The 18882-nt window shown below is 40.1% G+C and overlaps 1 protein-coding gene across 1 annotated transcript; it reads left to right on the top strand.

Moving 5' to 3' along the window:
• Nucleotides 1–457: 457 nt before the first annotated feature.
• On the top strand, nucleotides 458–18542 carry TNFAIP6 (TNF alpha induced protein 6). The gene is made up of 6 exons (XM_050969345.1): nucleotides 458–1706; nucleotides 7632–7769; nucleotides 9226–9387; nucleotides 11670–11898; nucleotides 13067–13107; nucleotides 17119–18542. The coding sequence occupies exons 1-6, from the start codon at nucleotides 1613–1615 to the stop codon at nucleotides 17280–17282; spliced, it is 828 nt and encodes a 275-aa protein (XP_050825302.1). The 5' UTR covers nucleotides 458–1612; the 3' UTR covers nucleotides 17283–18542.
• Nucleotides 18543–18882: the final 340 nt, after the last annotated feature.

The raw sequence follows: 18882 nt of genomic DNA, 5'->3' as shown, positions 1-18882 counted from the left end.
TGACATTCACAGAAAAGCTGCACACGGTATACTGTCAGTTCTGGGCTCAAGAAACAAGCACTGAGTGGTGGGATCGCATTGTTATGCAGTTATGGGATGATGAATAGTGGCTGCAGAACTTTCCAATGAGCAGAGCCAACTTCCTGGAACTGTGTACGCAGGGACACCAAAATGAGAGGCACTAATGGTGGAGAAGCAAGTGGCAATCACTGTGTGGAAGCTGCAGGGCTTAATGTAGGTGGGATAGTGCATCCCTGCCTCCTCTGCTAAAAGAGAAGGGAGAGCTCCCCACTCCTTCCTGCTCCCCTAACACTCCCAATCCTGTTGGCAGGTGTGTGTGTTGAGGGACGAGGAGGGGCAGGGTAACTAGCTTCAAGCATATGTGCAGTGGTGCTGGAACAAAGGGTGTGGAAGATACTGCCACATCCCCTGGCTTGAAATAGTAATAACAAACACCAAATATATGGTTTCCATCCTTAGCACCTACACTATAAAAATTGTTCCAGCACCCCTGCATGTATGTTTGTAATATGATGTGTATTAACCCCTCTGTGCCAGTTGATGGGGATTCAATGGCATTTAAGAATCTTTTCTTCCTTAATATAACAGAGATTTATGTCAAAAACCAGCCTAAGTGTGAAGTTAGTTCTCGACCCTTTTCTTGTCATTGCTGGTTTTCATTAACTTCTGAGGTCATGGCAAATTAACACATCTTTAGCTGTAACTTCTGACTCCAGACTCAAGGGTGTTATCAAAACAATATGCAAAACTCTCTTGTGCTACCAAAGGAGACTGGACTCCACCTTAGGCTCTTCAAGAGTACTGGGCAGGGTAGCAGAAATTTTTCCACACTATCATTTTTTCCCCTTTTTATTACAACATAGTCCTGCTCACAAGGAGCAGCTGCTTATGCAGCACTCCCTCTGCAGCCAGTAGGGAAGACAAGCAGACAGCTATCATGCCATGAATCAGATTCTAAGGTGTGGTTAGGAGAGCTTCATTCCTTACTGTCTGAATCAAAAGCATCACTTTTTGACACTTCTAGTTTTATACTGACCCTGGGGGAGGTCCTGGTTTATCCTCAATTAAACGTATTATGTGGGATTATTTAGTCTAAATATCTAAGGCAAAGCATTAGCTGTAGTACTGCTTTTTACCAGTCAGGTCCCTGAGAAATTCCACCAGACCAGACCTTTAGAATGTTTAAATGACAACGAATAATGTATTCTGTGAGTAGAATCATCATCCACTGTTAGATTTGCTACTTAGTTTTAGCATAGGCAGGAATATATTTGAAGACAGTGAATGCTAAAGAAACTTTTTGGCACATAAAAGTTTTCACATGTGCTTTAGTAGTTATGGATACATTGAATAGACACATCAGCAAGGGAGCCATAAAGTGAGTCAGGCCAACCAACTCAGATATCACATTTAATTCTGTAACAATAACACAGAAAGTTCAATTGGAGCAGGCTTGCTGACCTCACAGGGAAACACACTATTTAAGATCAGGTTACCAGATGTGCCAACAGAATTTAGGCAGCTGCTAGCAGAGGTTACCCTGAGTGTTTTAACAGCGAGTATTTACAATCTAATAGCTCAGACAGAAGAAATGATCGTGTTAATTTTCTTTTTTATCTTGCTGTGGAATGAGGCTCAAAGTTGGGGATTCAAGAATGGAGTACTGCATAACTCTATTTGGTTAGGTAAGAAAAAAAATCATTAATTCATTTCATTTTCATTCACTCACTTTGCTGCAGAAAGAACCACAGTTCTTTAAAATGATATAAAAATGTACCATACATCAATAAGGGCAAAATCTTGCATTGAAATCAATAGGAATTTTACTTGAGTAATGACTACAGTTTTGCTTAATTTTCTTAATGTTTTCACACTTATTTTCTAACTAAAGGCTACCCAGGAAAAGAATCCATGAATTATGTAAGCTGAATGTATTATCTGAAAGCATGAGCTGAAATAAAAACTGAGTATTAAGTGACAGTTCCTTTAATGAAGGAAAACTATGAAAGTGTAAACGGAAAGAGCTGTAAAAGGAGCACACTAGTTTTACATGAACATAACACCCACACATGGTGTCCTACATGTGAAACTAAAGAATGCCAAGCTCTCTCCACAGATATAATACTTCCTAAATTTCCAGTAAAAATTATTGGAAATGTGTATTGGTTTTTTGTTATGGCTTGCTGGCATCATTAAGCAGCTGTGAGGAATAATTATGAAAGAATGAAGCATGTACAAATACTGTGGCAGCAGTCTCTTCTTTCATATGTAGGTGAAAGGGCTTCTTAAAATTATACATTTTCAAATGCAATGGAAAGAACAGTAATACAAAACACATTAACAAAAAAAAACAACCAAGGAAATGTGTGCCCGAAATGGCTGATTTATGGAGTAATTGTTATACCCTATTTTATCTTTTACAGTACATTATGCATCTCTTAAGAGATTTCTAGCTAGTTGAATTCATGTTATTATTAGTGATTGCATAGTGGCCAGATTTAAGATCTGGGCCACTTTATTAGGTGCCAAACAAACACAAGTAAATCTAGTTCCTTCCCTAAAAAATCTTGAAAACTAAACGACAAGTGATATATGAAGTATGGGTGGGGGAAGGGAAACATCATTTGTTCTCTTTCTCTAATCTTTTATATACAAATACATTTAAGAAAGAGCGGCTACTTGCAGGACTTGGGGGGGAGGGGAAGTAGATAAAAAAGTATTTGAAATATCACAGAGAAGGAGGGCTATGAAGGAGGAGAGAGTAGTGTCTTTATGGTCACGAAAAGGGGGGTGTACTATGCCTAAGGGGCAACTTAACAGACATTTGTGTGAGAAGCAGTCAAGGCTGGCATTGCTGGCTGATTGGTGGTGGAGAAGTGACATGATATAACACCAAGATAAGTAGGCTCAGATGGCTGTGAAGAGCCTTTCGGGTGAGGACAAAAAGCTTGGACTTGATATGGTCAGAGCAATGGACAAGGAAGCTCTTGAGTCAAGGACTGTCGTTTATCATATGTTTGTACAGCACCTAGCACAATGGGGCCCAACTTGATTGTGACCTTTATGCGCTTCCACAATATAAATGTTAAGTAATTATAACAATAATGAACTCAGCAGCTGCCTTTTGTATGGCATGAGTGGAAATGGAGTGCTTTATTCAGCTCCTAGTTTTACTTCCTCTCTCTTTAAAAGGAAGAAGCAAGGTGTTAACTGGACTGAATCAAGGCAACATGGATTACTATTCTTCCCAGTATTAAACCAAAAATACTGGTGTCAGCACCACTTGCAATAAAAGGATTTATAATGATAGTAAAGATGAAATAAAAACAATGGATCATTCGGTTACCAAACAGGAGAACCCATGCAGTACCTTAGACCATAACTTTCAAATATGTTACCCAGGTGGCCTGATGTCACAGCTCCAGACCACTGCACTAAATGGCGGGTCTCCACCAACGCCCTCTAGTTTAATTATTGCAACAAAAATATTGCTACTGGTGCAACCAAAACATAATTCAGTGAACTGAATTACAAATGAAGAGAAAATTGGCAAAGTTACAACACACACATTTTAATACAATCATCATAAAAATGTTTCAGCTGTAATGTGAACAATAAGTAACCACAGTCCCATCTCATATTGACTATAGGAAAAAATACCATGTCCAATAAAACAACCCAGTGATGATTTAATTAGGCCATAACACATACAGGAAAGAAAGGAACCAATCCTACTGAGATAAATTGAAGCATCTGTAAAATAGGGCATAGTCACATTTGAACTTTCCTTTGCTTCCTCTCTTCTGGCAAAGCAATATCCAAAGCAGAATGAGAATTTTTTTTTAGTAAAATAATGCATCATAGCAATGACACAGAGCTATCATGTCTTGATATCAGGACAGACTAGAAATATACATTCCATTCATCTTATTTCTATGCTACCCAATGTATTGTGTTCAAATTCACTAAACACTTAGTGGATACCTAGTGCAGCTGAATATATTAGCTTTATACTAACATCTTATTTATTTGACTGAACATTCTGGCATGTTCCAAAAGCAGTTATTGTAAAACTAATAAAAATATCAGAGTAACTTTGCACAAACATTTTTATTGTGTTATACAGGGCTGCATTTTGAACATGGGGGAAGGAAGGGAGTAATACTTTGTTCTAATCAGCTTCAGATAATGGGGAGAAGAAAATAAACTAGAGAAGTATATTTCTTTCATTTTAAAGTAAGTTCCTCATGAGTAAGGGCTTGGCTACACTCGAAACTTCAAAGCGCTCCCGTGGCAGCGCTTTGAAGTGTGAGTGTGGTCGCAGCGCCAGCACTGGGAGAGAGCTCTCCCAGCGCTGCACGTACTCCACCTCCTCATGGGGATTAGCTTGCAGCACTGGGAGCCGCGCTCCCAGCGCTGGGGCACAGTTTACATTGGTGCTTTACAGCGCTGTATCTTGCAGCGCTCAGGAGGGTGTCTTTTTCTTACCCCTGAGCGAGAAAGTTGCAGAGCTGTAAAGCGCCCATGTAGCCAAGGCCCAAGTTGATTCAACCCAGAGGGAAAAAACAAATAAACACTGAACCGCAGCAAGCACTAAAGTATTTGGTCCTTTTGCTTGTTATGTTTACAAGGAAATGTGTAAATAGAGAACATGCTTTTAGTAATGGGGAGTTGCTCAGCTCAGCAGAAATTGTTTACAAATGAATTAAGGCATGTAAGTAAAATCCATTCCTAGGGCAAGGATCAGTAAGCTGAAACTATGGAGATTAGACATTAGATGAATTTATGAAACTGATTAACCAAACTATCAAGGGCCAGTGAACTGGTAGGTTGTGGCTTTAGAGGGAATACATGGGTAGTGACTGGTTCTGCAAAACTCAAATGATAAATCCGAAACACCAAGGCCCTGATTCTGAGCTGCTCCAGTCCTGAAGCACATACTGGGACTTCATGCCACTCTTACACCTCAAGGATTGTAGGGCTACTGGGGGCCAGTTTGGCTAGAGCAACCTTGGGACTGCTTTAACTTCCACACTGAAGGAACAGATTCCAAGAGACTATCAACAACCCAGAATAGTGGAATACAGAGCGCTCCGGTCGCGCACACCCTAGCAGGCCATCACCAAGGTGCAGCCCAAGGAGGGGGAAGTAAGTGGGTGGGGGGATTAGGATGCTTGATAGTCCCATTTCCCTGTTGGAGTGGCATAAAGGGACCAAAACACAGCTCAGAATAAGGGCCCATGTGTACATATTTCACAGTCTTATCTAGCTGTGATTTTTTGGGGGGCGGGAGGGAATAAATCTGTGAAACTAAAAATTCTTTTTTTCTGTCACATTTTCTGGCTTCACTAAAAAGCACTGAACTCCTACAGAAAGTTATAATAAGATCTCTGTTCCCTAATATTCTATATTTTATTTTGTCCTTAGTCACACACTGAATATCACTGAAATCAAAGTAGAGTGTTGCCTCAGTAAGAACCACTGTATTTGGTCTGAGGAGAGAACAAAACTGGCCATTAAGGTTTGTGGATTAGCAGCAAAAATGCTAGATTCCTGGGCAGAAGAGAAGTGTCTGCTCCTGGCTTCCTTTTTCTTCTTCATACCTAATATAAGGACATAATGTGAAATATTAATGTGCACGAATGTATTACTATATTTCTTTAAACTGATCACTTATAACAAAGTTAAAAAATTACATCTTCTGCTTCCCTTTCATTTCAACTTACTCCATTTTATCACTCATTTTAGTGGAACGTCCTTCATTGGTTCAAATCTAGCAGTCCTTAACCTTGTGCACAGAGAACTCCTTACATTCAGATCTCACCTGCTGCTATGGAAGTGGGTTTGAGGGAAGGTCAATTGCCTCTGAAGCAGCAGTAGCAGCATCTTCCATCCCTGGACTCAAGGGAGAGCTATAGAGGGCCAGAGGTGGAAGAACTAAACATTGTTAACTCAACAGGCTGTGGTATGGTCCAAAGGGCAGTGGTGGATAGAGGAATCCCAGCGAGAATGGTCCCAGTATACAATGTCTCAAATACAGAGGAAAATTATTACATATACTACATACTACAGAGGGTTCTTACAGGGCAGGCTGTTGCCTAGCCAGTAGCAACCCTTTAAGATCTCTCCAGAGGCAAGCATAAAGAGTTCTACACTAAGCAGGTCTCTGGGCTGTTTAGAACCCTTTACTACTGTCGAGGAAGAGTCTCAGCTAGGCACCCAGGAAGAATATATTTTTCTCAGCCAGCCCTCTCCCTCTGCAGAGGATAGCCTTTGTGGCTGCTGTAATCAGCTCCAGCTGGAGTGCTTCCTGTTCTCTAGTGCCAGCATTAAACCACTCACTTGGGCAGGGCCGCCCAGAGGGGTGGGGCAAGTGGGGCAATTTGCCCCGGGCCCCGCAGGGGCCCCCACAAGAGTTTTTTGGGGCCCCCTGGAGCGCGGTCCTTCACTCGCTCCAGGGCCCTGGAAAACTCTCGCGGGGCCGGGGCTGCCGAGTTACCACCGAAGCGGGATCCACCGCCGAAGTGCCAGGGGCCCCACTGCGGGTCTTCGGAGCACTTCAGCAGCGGGTCCCGGAGTGGAAGGACCCCCCTGCTGCCAAATTACTGCCAAAGCGGGCCCCCCCCGCCACCGAAGACCCCAGGCCCCCTGAGTTCTCTGGGCGGCCCTGCATTTGGGATGTAGAAACTGCATCAGATGTGTGTTTGTATTTACAAGTAGAACCTGATTCAGCCTTAACTATAGAGACATGATGGTGCCTCAATAAGTGTGTGTGTGTATATATGTATATCTATCATGTATCCTCACTCCTTTATACCATCTGAGTCTTTGATCTGTGGAGATCAGCCAGACAATGGTTTCACCTCAAGGTGCAGCTTCAAGAAGGTCTGGTCCAAAGGGAGAAATTTGCTTTCCCAAGGAGGGGAAACACTCCTTCCTAGGAAACTTCTTGAAAAAGCTAAGTCTTGTCGGGCACATTGTTCGAAAGAGTCCTTTGCAGCTCAGAACACTTCCCAGGGTTTACATTAGTCATGTCTCCCCTTTAAAAAGTTGCATGTAATAATACATAAATATTTGCCTTTTTCATAGAATGAACTCCTAAAATACTTAAATTTAATTCAATAAAGTTTAACTTAATTCTGTTTGGTTTGTCTAGGACATGGCAGGACATTACCATATCTGTCACAATTATATCCAAAAGTATATTGTGATACCAGTCAGGAAAGATCACCTCTTAGCTTAAGTGGGATATCCCACACTCAGTGTTTCTGACAAGAGTTCACCGTTGCTAGAGCTGCTGCTTTCTAAGTAGTAGTTCTGGGAATCATTTCAGAAGTATGCTGACTCAGTGTGGTTCAAAAAGCCCCCCTCCCGCAGGACTCTAAAATACCCGTGTTGGGAGGGACACAAATTTCCTGAAGCTTTCTAAATAACATCAAGTTCAGTTGAATATCTTGTTTATGTTCTCACCTGGGCAATAGCCCAAGCTGCAGTTCCTGATCAACTATTGGCAGCAATGAGGTCTGATATCATCTAGGAAGGGAGGCCAGTTGGGATATATTCTGTATTCCTACGAAATATTAAAACTCTTAATTGCTTTGATGCCACAGAGCGAGCAGCTGGAGTGTACCACAGGGAGGCCCGGTCTGGAAAATATCAGCTCACCTATGCAGAAGCTAAAGCAGTGTGTGAATATGAAGGAGGACAACTAGCCACATACCAGCAGCTGGAGGCAGCAAGAAAAATAGGTATGAAAGAAAATGTGCATTTGAATGTGCAGTCACTTGGCTCTGACATCACACATTCAGTGTTGCCAACACCTGTGTTATTGCAAGTGTCATGAATTTGGAGGTGGCTCTTGCAATCTTGTTAGAAAACACAGGCAGCTCAGGAATTTTGCTTGAACTGTATGCAGTTTCCCCCCTCGATTGCTAGAGGCTGCTATGTGACTTGTACTGCAGATAGTTGTAGCAGCTGCTTGCAGTGCTAGAATGACTCTTTGTGCTTTGTGTGGGATGGAGCCCAAGAGTGGGTGCAACACAATAGAACAGCCTATTCCTTGAGCTTGGGAACAGCAGCCTCACCCTCAATCTCTTCACCACTAACTTTACACGAAGGGGGTGCTATTGTAGATAGAAGCTCTGGACATTCTCCTTCACTGCATTTTCTTTAAAAAATTATCAGTGCCTCAGGAACTTCTTCTAGAATGTCTTCTTCTAAAATTTTCATTTAATCAGTCAAAACACTTGTTTTTTATAGTGTTTTATCCAAGACATCTTGCAAAATTTGCTACATATATTACTGAGAACAAATAGTCCATCAGAAAGAGTGTTCAATGTGATAACAAGTGTTTGGAATGAAGAGCTGAATGAGTGCAGACCCCATTGAAGGTGTTATCTTGCTCCGAGTGAATGTTATTGGAAAAAATCCTCCATTGTGAGGAATATGTAAGCATCACTGTTGAATCAAAACCTGGCAGTAGGCACAAGCAAACATTAATAATAGGGTACATTTTGTTGTTTGTGACTATTTCACAACCTAAAAGCCACCACAAAAGAAGTGTTCTGTTTTTTACTTTGATAATTTGGTAAGCTTATGAAAGAACTGTTTTGTACTAAGCAGTGAATAATTTTGAATGTTTTGATTATTGTTTTTAAACACTCAGCCATAACATTGCATTACCAGGTTGTTTTTTAATTCAATAAGCATTTCTGTTGCCTTAGCTTATGCTATGTATACACCTTTTTATCCACCCAAAACAGAGCCCAGTCCTGAAAACCCTTATTCACATGAGTAATGGCTGAGTGAGGTTGTAGGATTAGGGACTAAAAAGGAAACAAAGCAATCAATGTATTATATTTACATGACTAATCTGACATCGAATTTGAATACAATGGTTGGTAATGTATTTTCTAGGGTGGGGAACTTTACTGTCCATCTGCATTTGATTTTTATTTTTCATTGAGAAAAACATTTATTGTGGAGGAGGAGAAGTGATTTTATATTCTGCATTCAAAATTCTCCATGCAAAAGACAGCAATTGCTTCAGTACTATGATATGATTTGCATTAAGCTAATTATACTTAAACTAGATTTTGGCAATGAGAAAAAATATTGTTAGTTTGAATGAGGCAATAATTTTTATAATGTTTCTTGCTTAAAGTGAGTTTTCAAAACAGCCATGATACTTTCCTTCTGTCACAGGTTTCCATGTGTGTGCAGCTGGTTGGATGGCTAAGGGTAGAGTTGGTTATCCCATAGTGAAAGCTGGATCCAGCTGTGGCTTTGGAAAAATTGGCATTGTTGATTATGGGATTCGCCTCAACAGAAGTGAGAGATGGGATGTCTATTGCTACAACCCTCATGGTATGTCTAAAAAAATCTGATGTTGCTTAATTACATGCCTTTTTACTAAGTAAAATAAATGTTTAAGGTTAATAATAGACTGACTGCTAGCTAGTGAATCAGTAATGTGGCTAATGTTTCTAATGTAAAATTTTCCAATTTGGGTGTGTACATTTATGTGCCTAAATTTATTATTAGGCCATGGGTGATTAGCAGCTACTTTTATTTAGATGGCTAACATTAGGCCACCTATGTTTGAATATTTTGGTCTGTGTGTTTATAAAAGTAATATTAAAGGGAAATTTTAAAATCATATATTATAAACATATTTCACCTCTGTTATTAGGTAACATCATTAAAATTAAAAGAATGTTAATGATCTCAATTATAGTAATTAATAAATTAATTATCCTGTTTTCCTTTTACATTTCTCTCAGCTTGTACAAACTAAAATCAATTAAATCAATTTTATTTTGTGGTTGCACACACTGCAGCAGAGTATTTCTTTGTTTTAAAATGACAGTTTTCATGGGAGTATGAAAAAAATTCCAGAGGAAAATTTCTATTTGTCTTCTATTTGTAAAAGCTTGTTACTGCTACAATTTGGCCCAAGTTTGAGTTGTGATTATCCCTTTAATAAGCATCCCCTTTAATTGTCTGACACCTGAAGGAAGTTTAGCTATACTTAAAAGCAGATTAAAAATAAGGATGGGCATTTTGATTTACCTGTAAGGATTTGAAGAATATGTATGTAACATTAACATGGATGCCCAGCAGTACTATGACAGGGTGCAGGGACAATATCAATTCCCCAGTGATCAGAAGGTTAACATCAGTGGAGTTGATTTACACCAGCTGAGGTTCTGGCCTATGGATTTTAAGGCCAGAAGGGATCACTCTGATCATCTGGCTGACCTCCGACTTAACACAAATCATAGAATTGGGTTTAAAGTCCAAATTAGGGAGTTTCTGACTGTTTGGTGATCTTAGTCTTTTGTTATAAATACACAATCTTGACGGAAAATATGTCTCTGATTGCAATTGCTTTTTTTCCTGCATGTCAGCTCTCAAATACCTCCCCAAATAAACACACACAGAGATGCCATTTAGATGTTTTCCAAATACATTCTTTGGGCGGTGGACAGCATGATTAACCAGAGCTGTTTACACTTAGAGGTTGATTTGGGTCCCTCCCATTGTGAATAAATTTCTTAATACTTGATGGAGAATATTGTTCAGATTTGAGAAGATTTGCCTGTCTTCATGGGGAAAGGGCAGCATCCCGAAGCGAGGACACTAAGTTGTCTCTATTAACAATATTGGTAGTATATTGTACAACAACTTGTGTTTGGGATGCAAGTCCTTCCTGACCAAGTACCTGTGCTGAAGCGTTTACAATCAAAATAGACAATGCACAAACTGAGGGCAAGTCTACATTAGAGGCTACATTGGTGCAGCTGCACCACATCTGAAGACTCGCTATTCCGATGGGAGAGCACTCTCCTGTCAATATAATTACTCCACCTTCGCAAGATGCGGAAAAGCTATGTTGGCGGGAGAGCATCTTCCATTGACATTACGCCAGTGTGGACAGCGCTTAAGTCGACATAATTTATGTCACTCCTTGGAGTGTCCTTTTCACACCCCTGAGAAGATGTAAGTTACATCAACTTAAGCAGTAGTGTAGACCAGCCCTGAGTGCTTGGACCTCCAGGCTTGTGAGCTGTTGAGAGTCCTCAACTTCCACTGAAGCTAATGGGAAGAGGTGCTCAACATCTTGAATGGTAAAGCCCAATGGAAGGGGGAATAGGACACAACAACAAAAAAGCAGTCTAACTGAATGGGGATGAGGGCTAGAGTTTATGGACATTTTGGATGGGGAGTATTTTAAGGAAGGACTTGAAGGAAGAGAGACCAGGTGGAAGTGGGGTGATTTATAAGTGCAGTTGTGAGGCCTATAGACGAACTTAGCTTGACATCCCAATTTTCTTTATACAGAGCACCTAGCATCTGATCTGAAGCCTACTGAAGTCAGTGAGAGCACTTCCATTGACTTCAGTAGACTTTGGATTAGGCCCCTAGTTGCCAACATATCAACTCCATATGTACTATATTCTCTATATGTGTGCTACAATGGGTACTAGTTCAGAATGATGGGGTTACAGAATATATGAACAGCACTCAAGAGTCTTGCTGCTGTTATACTGGGTTGCTTCTGTATAAGATTCAGACAGAAGAGCTAACGGACAAAAAGGCATGACAAATCAAAACACATTTAAAGTCTATTTTTATTTTTCTCTTAGCAAAAGAATGTGGTGGAATCTTCACAGATGCAAAGCACATCTTTAAGTCACCAGGCTACCCAAACGAGTATGAAAATAAACTAATATGCTACTGGCACATTAGGCTACAGTATGGACAACGGATTCATCTACAGTTCCTGGATTTTGATGTTGAAGATGACACTGCTTGCATGGCTGATTTCTTAGAAGTCTATGATAGCTATGATGATATCACTGGCTTTGTGGGCAGGTAAAAATAATTTCAACATCTTTATACATCTATTTCAAGCTATATTGTTAAAATGTTCACGGTATAATATTTCATTGACAGTACACTCAGAAAAAGACCATGTTGCATTTACAGAGGTGCTTCCTACATCACTCCTGCATCTAATACGTTCTTTAATATACACGATGATGTTGCCTAAACCATCTCCTCAGGCACTACTAGTAAAGGCAACCTGCAAAGATTTTTTTTAAAATTAGAGTTTTGCCATTTTTTTTTGCTTCTTTATAAAATATAAAGAAAGCCTGCAAGATTTTCTCAACAACTGCTTATTTTTACCTTAAAAATACAAGTATGGTCACCCATCCCTGGCTTTGGTGGAAGAGCTCTTGGAAGTCTCAGATCACAATTAGTGTTTGCTCTAACACCTTAATTGAAGGGATGGGGGGGGGTTGAGTTATTAGCAAAAAATAGATTTAACCCAAAATGTTGTTCTTTACTGAAGCAAAATAAATATTAACAAAAACAAAACAAAAATGACCCAGTAACCCAAGGAGTTTTAAACAGATTGACAATCTGAAACATTGCTTTCCCGCTTACTTGCTCAATTTTTTTACTCTCTTTGCTCTTGTGATGTTGTCATTTCACTGGTTCCCCCACAATCATAGTTTTCCAGCTTAGAACATCTGAATTTCTAATGTAAAAAAATGGAGAAAAAAAAAAAACACCCTTAAAATTCTCACTGCTTTTCATGCCTCCTTTGTACATCATCAGGAAGCAAAGAAAGTACACAATTCCCTTTTTCTTTTTCCCTTGACAAGTCCCTTTTAATACATTTTCCTGATGTCTAGCGTAAGGTGGTCCTCCCTCAACTTCAGGTCATTGTTCCTTATGAAAATGAATAGCTGTTTGCCTTCTATTATTTCATTTACTTTCTTCAATTATTGCAAATTTTGCTTCCTGCATCCTCTGCCTTCTCTCCTCCCTCACTTTCATTTGTGAAATAGTTCAGATAAAAGTATTTAAGCCTATGATATAATTGTATGTTAGAATAGACCCCAAAGAACAACTTAGAACTATGGACTATAACAGAAAGGGGGACTCCATCCTTCTCTGTTAAGGTATCATTGTGGCATGTATGTTATTGCATATTTACACATTTAGTCATGAACCATTTACAATCTTTCTTCAGGTACTGTGGAGATGAACTTCCAGATGATATCATCAGCACAGGTAATATTGTATGTACTGCTCACAGACAAAAATATCAGCCTACTGGGCCAGGGGCTCAGATATTCAAACATTAAATGCCCATTTCATGGCTAATATGTCATAAGCCACCATGCAAACCTTCTAGCATATACTGTAGTCAACACTTTTGCTTAAAAATAAGTGTAAAAGAAGAGACATCCTGGAGAAGTCTAGTTAAACAAAGAATTAGGGACCAATCCTGTAGGCTTTACTCAGGCAAAATTCCCTTTTACATCAAAGTGACTTCATTGATTTGGGAGTTTACATAGCATGTCTGTATCAACGGCCTAGTCTTACAAGCCCTACCCACATACATAATATCAAGTCAATAGTATTCCCATTACTCAGGAGTCAGGATTGCAAGACTCATATTAGGGAGAATATGTCTAAAAATGTCTCTGGCATTGGGGAATACATTTTATCTTTGGGTTTTTAACATAGACACCAACTTCCTCAGTTCCCAGGGGATGCTCGACCCCTGCTCTGCTCCAGACTCCACCCTCACTCCACCCCTTCCCCCTACCCCCACCTAGTGCTGCCTCATCCTAAATAACTTTGAGGATTTGGGCCAATGTGCTTATTTATCATATCTAATTTAAGGATGTCCCTTGCTTAAACTGGCCCTGCCCATAGTAAGCAATGCTGATCCGACTCATAGACTCATAGACTCTAGGACTGGAAGGGACCTCGAGAGGTCATCGAGTCCAGTCCCCTACCCTCATGGCAGGACCAAATACTGTCTAGACCATCCCTAATAGACATTTATCTAACCTACTCTTAAATATCTCCAGAGATGGAGATTCCACAACTTCCCTAGGCAATCTATTCCAGTGTTTAAGTACCCTGACAGTTAGGAATTTTTTCCTAATGTCCAATCTAAATCTCCCTTGCGGCAGTTTAAGCCCATTGCTTCTTGTTCTATCATTGGAGGCTAAGGTGAACAAGTTTTCTCCCTCCTCCTGATGACACCCTTTTAGATACCTGAAAACTGCTATCATGTCCCCTCTCAGTCTTCTCTTTTCCAAACTAAACAAACCCAATTCCTTCAGCCTTCCTTCATAGGTCATGTTCTCAAGACCCTTAATCATTCTTGTTGCTCTTCTCTGGACCCTCTCCAATTTCTCCACATCTTTCTTGAAATGCAGTGCCCAGAACTGGACACAATACTCCAGTTGAGGCCTAACCAGCGCAGAGTAAAGCGGAAGAATGACTTCTCGTGTCTTGTTTACAACACACCTGTTAATGCATCCCAGAATCACGTTTGCTTTTTTTGCAACAGTATCACACTGTTGACTCATATTAAGCTTGTGGTCCACTATGACCCCTAGATCTCTTTCTGCCATATTACTTCCTAGACAGTCTCTTCCCATTCTGTATGTGTGAAACTGATTGTTCCTTCCTAAGTGGAGCACTTTGCATTTATCTTTATTGAACTTCATCCTGTTTACCTCAGACCATTTCTCCAATTTGTTCAGATCATTTTGAATTTTGACCCTGTCCTCCAAAGCAGTTGCAATCCCTCCCAGTTTGGTATCGTCCGCAAACTTAATAAGCGTACTTTCTATGCCAACATCTAAATCGTTGATGAAGATATTGAACAGAGCCAGTCCCAAAACAGACCCCTGCGGAACCCCACTTGTTATACCTTTCCAGCAGGATTGGGAGCCATTAATAACTACTGTCTGAGTACGATTATCCAGCCAGTTATGCACCCACCTTATAGTAGCCCCATCTAAATTGTACTTTCCTAGTTAATCTATAAGAATATCATGCGAGACCGTATCAAATGCCTTACTAAAGTCTAGGTATATCACATCCACCGCTTCTCCCTTATCCACAAGGCTTGTTATCCTATCAAAGAATGCTATCAGATTAGTTTGACACGATTTGTTCTTTACAAATCCATGCTGGCCATTCCCTATCACCTTACCACCTTCCAAGTGGTGGCAGATGATTTCTTTAATTATTTGCTCCATTATCTTCCCTGGTACAGAAGTTAAACTAACAGGTCTGTAGTTTCCTGGGTTGATTTTATTTCCCTTTTTATAGATGGGCACTATATTTGCCCTTTTCCAGTCTTCTAGAATCTCCCCCGTCTCCCATGATTTCCCAGAGATAATAGCTAGAGGCTCAGATACCTCCTCTATTAACTCCTTGAGTATTCTAGGATGCATTTCATCAGGCCCTGGTGACTTGCAGGCATCTAACTTTTCTAAGTGATTTTTTACTTGCTCTTTTTTTATTTTATCTTCTAAACCTACCCTCTTCCTGTAAGCATTCACTATATTGGACATTCCTTCAGACTTCTCAGTGAAGACCGAAACAAAGAAGTCATTAAGCATCTCTGCCATTTCCAAGTCTCCCGTTACTGTTTCCCCCTCCTTACTGAGCAGTGGGCCTACCCTGTCCTTGGTCTTCCTCTTGCTTCTAATGTATTGATAAAAAGTCTTCTTGTTTCCCTTTATTCCCATAGCTAGTTTGAGCTCATTTTGTGCCTTTGCCTTTCTAATCTTGCCTCTGCATTCCTGTGTTATTTGCCTATATTCATCCTTTGTAATCTGACCTAGTTTCCATTTTTTATATGACGCCTTTTTATTTTGTAGGTCATGCAAGATCTTGTGGTTAAGCCAAGGTGGTCTTTTGCCACATTTTCTATCTTTCCTAACCATTGGAATAGCTTGCTTTTGGGCCCTTAATAGTGTCCCTTTGAAAAACTGCCAACTCTCCTCAGTTGTTTTTCCCCTCAGTCTTGATTCCCATGGGACCTTACCTATCAGCTCTCTGAGCTTACCAAAATCCACCTTCCTGAAATCCATTGTCAATATTTTGCTGTACTCCCTTCTACCCTTCCTTAGAATTGCAAACTCTATGATTTCATGATCACTTTCACCCAAGCTTCCTTCTACTTTCAAATTCTCAATGAGTTCCTCCCTATTTGTTAAAATCAAGTCTAGAACAGCTTCCCCCCTAGTAGCTTTTTCAACTTTCTGAAATAAAAAGTTGTCTGCAATGCAGTCCAGGAACTTATTGGATAGTCTGTGCCCCGCGGTGTTATTTTCCCAACATATATCTGGATAGTTGAAGTCCCCCATCACCACCAAATCTTGGGCTTTGGATGATTTTGTTAGTTGTTTGAAAAAAGCCTCATCCACCTCTTCCACCTGATTAGGTGGCCTGTAGTAGACTCCCAGCACGACATCACCCGTTTTTTTACCCCTTTTAGCCTAACCCAGAGACTCTCAACACTTCCATCTCCTATGTCCATCTCCACCTCAGTCCAAGTGTGTACATTTTTAATATATAAGGCAACACCTCCTCCCTTTTTCCCCTGTCTATCCTTCCTGAGCAAACTATACCCATCCACACCAACATTCCAGTCCTGTGTATTATCCCACCAAGTTTCAGTAATGCCAACAATGTCATAGTTGTATTTATTTATTAGCACTTCCAGTTCTTGCTTACTACCCATACTTCTTGCATTTGTATATAGGCATCTAAGATACTGGTTTGATCTTGCCTCCCAGCTTTGCCCTGACTCTCCTTTCTCTCTGCCATTATAGCCCATGCTCCCTCCTGTTTCCGACCCATCTCCCAGGTCTTGTTCCCCACTTACCTATGGGGTTTGCTCACCTGTCCCCGTCGAACCTAGTTTAAAGCCCTCCTTACTAGGTTAGCCAGTCTGTGCGCAAATAAGGCCTTTCCCCTCCTCGAGGACTCCTGAAGGTCTTACTCAGTATTTACTCAAGCAAAACTCTTACTGATATTAGTGGGTGAATCTTGAGCTCCTTGCTTAGTTTTCAATGAGATACACCAATATTGTTTTCAGTGTTGTCTGAATAAGAAGTGAGTAAGAATCGTAGGATTTAGATCCAAGATTTGGGGGGAAATACTTCAATAGCTCTTGGGGAGGGAGGAGTGAAGAGAAAAATTCCAAAGCAGCACTTTTTATTCAATAGCAAAGAAGTAACTTTTTTCCCCTCTCTCTTGCCCTAGGAAATCTCATGACCTTAAAGTTTTTGTCAGATGCCTCAGTGACAGCAGGTGGTTTTCAAATTAAATACGTTGCTGTAGACCCACCTTCAAAACCTAATGATGAGAAAAATGCAACTTCCCAAGGAAACACAAACTTCTTGTCTGGAAAATTTGGCATTATGTGAACAGACAGATCAACATCACAGAAAATGCAGTTGGAATATAGAGTTATTAAGTACAAATACCACTTGAGATACCTGTTTTGTCCAATAAGTTATAGCTATCATACTATATTTGGGATAGCCAGCAGCCACAGTCGCTTTTCATCTTATCCTTCTGACTTTTATAATTTCTGCTTTATGTAACTTTTCTTAATAAAGAATATTGGGAAATAAATTAGAAAACTGTACTTAAATGATAGACGATTGTTTTCTAGATCACCAGGAGTCAGTGAAACTAAGAACATAAGAATGGACATACTGAGTGAGACCAATGGTCCATCTAGTACAAAATCCTGTGTTTCAACAGTGTCCAATGCCAGGTGCTTCAGAGGTAATGAACAAAACAGGTAATCATCAAGTGATCCATTCCCTGTCATCCACTCCCAGCTTCTGGCAAACAGATGCTAGGGACACTCAGAGCATGGGGTTGCATCCCTGACCATATTGGCTAATAGCCATTGATGGACCTATCCTCCATGAACTTGTCTGAATTAAACTGAAGGATTCACTGTTACCATAGATTTCCCAACTAATTGTTTTTCTACACTAGCCACTCCTTTTCTCTCACCCCTTGCACCATTTCAGCTGAAGTTTTGGGGGCCTGATATTTCAATCCTTCTCCTCTCATTTTCTTTCATTCCTGTATATTTATTGCTGTCCGAATTCTCCTTTCCCTATTCTTGCTTCCTTTCTTGCTGCTCTCGCTATATATTTTTAAGCTTAAGTCACTTCCAATGCCTTTCAAGTAAGTCTTGCCTCATGATAGTTTACTTCAAAGTGCAAATTCATCTTGAGAGTTGGTCTGTGATATATCCCTGACAAACCCATATGCAATGGGCTTCTAGAGCCATAAGATAATAAAGCTGCATGAAAAGCACTGAATCTGTAATTGTACTGTCCTTGTGATTTTTATCATGTTCTGGATTATAAATTATTTAACAGATTTGTTAGGAGTTTGTCTTTCTTACCCAGTGCAGAGTTATTCAAGCCTTTTCTGTTCTCAAACCACATTTATTAAAGGGCAAAAAGATGAAAGATTCTCTGTTTATGAGAAACTGAGGCACCAAAAGGAATTGTCCATCAACTATCAGCAAACGTTTTTTCAACCTGTCAACAGGCTTCATCTTGTTCACACCAGTTCTAAGACTGCATTATGCTGAATTGATAGACATGTATCCATTCTTGATATCAGTTTATATCTGTCTGTTAACCCCCTGACCCCAAAATATCATTAAATCTACCTCTATTTTAATCATGTCCAGGGTTTCCAATCTGTGCTGTTTATTTTTTCTGATACTTTTAGGTATTTTTATTGACTTTTGTATTAATAATTAGGGACAGCTGGCTTATTTGATAGTAGTGTGTGTGTATGTATGTGTTTATATATATATATATATATATAAATCAGAAATTAGTCCAATCCAGTACCCATTGAAGTCACCTATAGTCTTTCCACTGACCTCTTCAGTAGGCGTTAGAGCAGACGGCAAAGTACTTTGTTCCTTGGAAAAGTTCCCAGCTAGAATGGGAGACCTTTAGGGCTAATCAGCCCTCTCACCAAACA

The sequence above is a fragment of the Gopherus flavomarginatus genome, chromosome 10, assembly GCF_025201925.1.
Source record: "Gopherus flavomarginatus isolate rGopFla2 chromosome 10, rGopFla2.mat.asm, whole genome shotgun sequence".
Classification (NCBI taxonomy): domain Eukaryota; kingdom Metazoa; phylum Chordata; order Testudines; family Testudinidae; genus Gopherus; species Gopherus flavomarginatus.
This window is presented reverse-complemented; position numbering and strand designations above follow the sequence as displayed.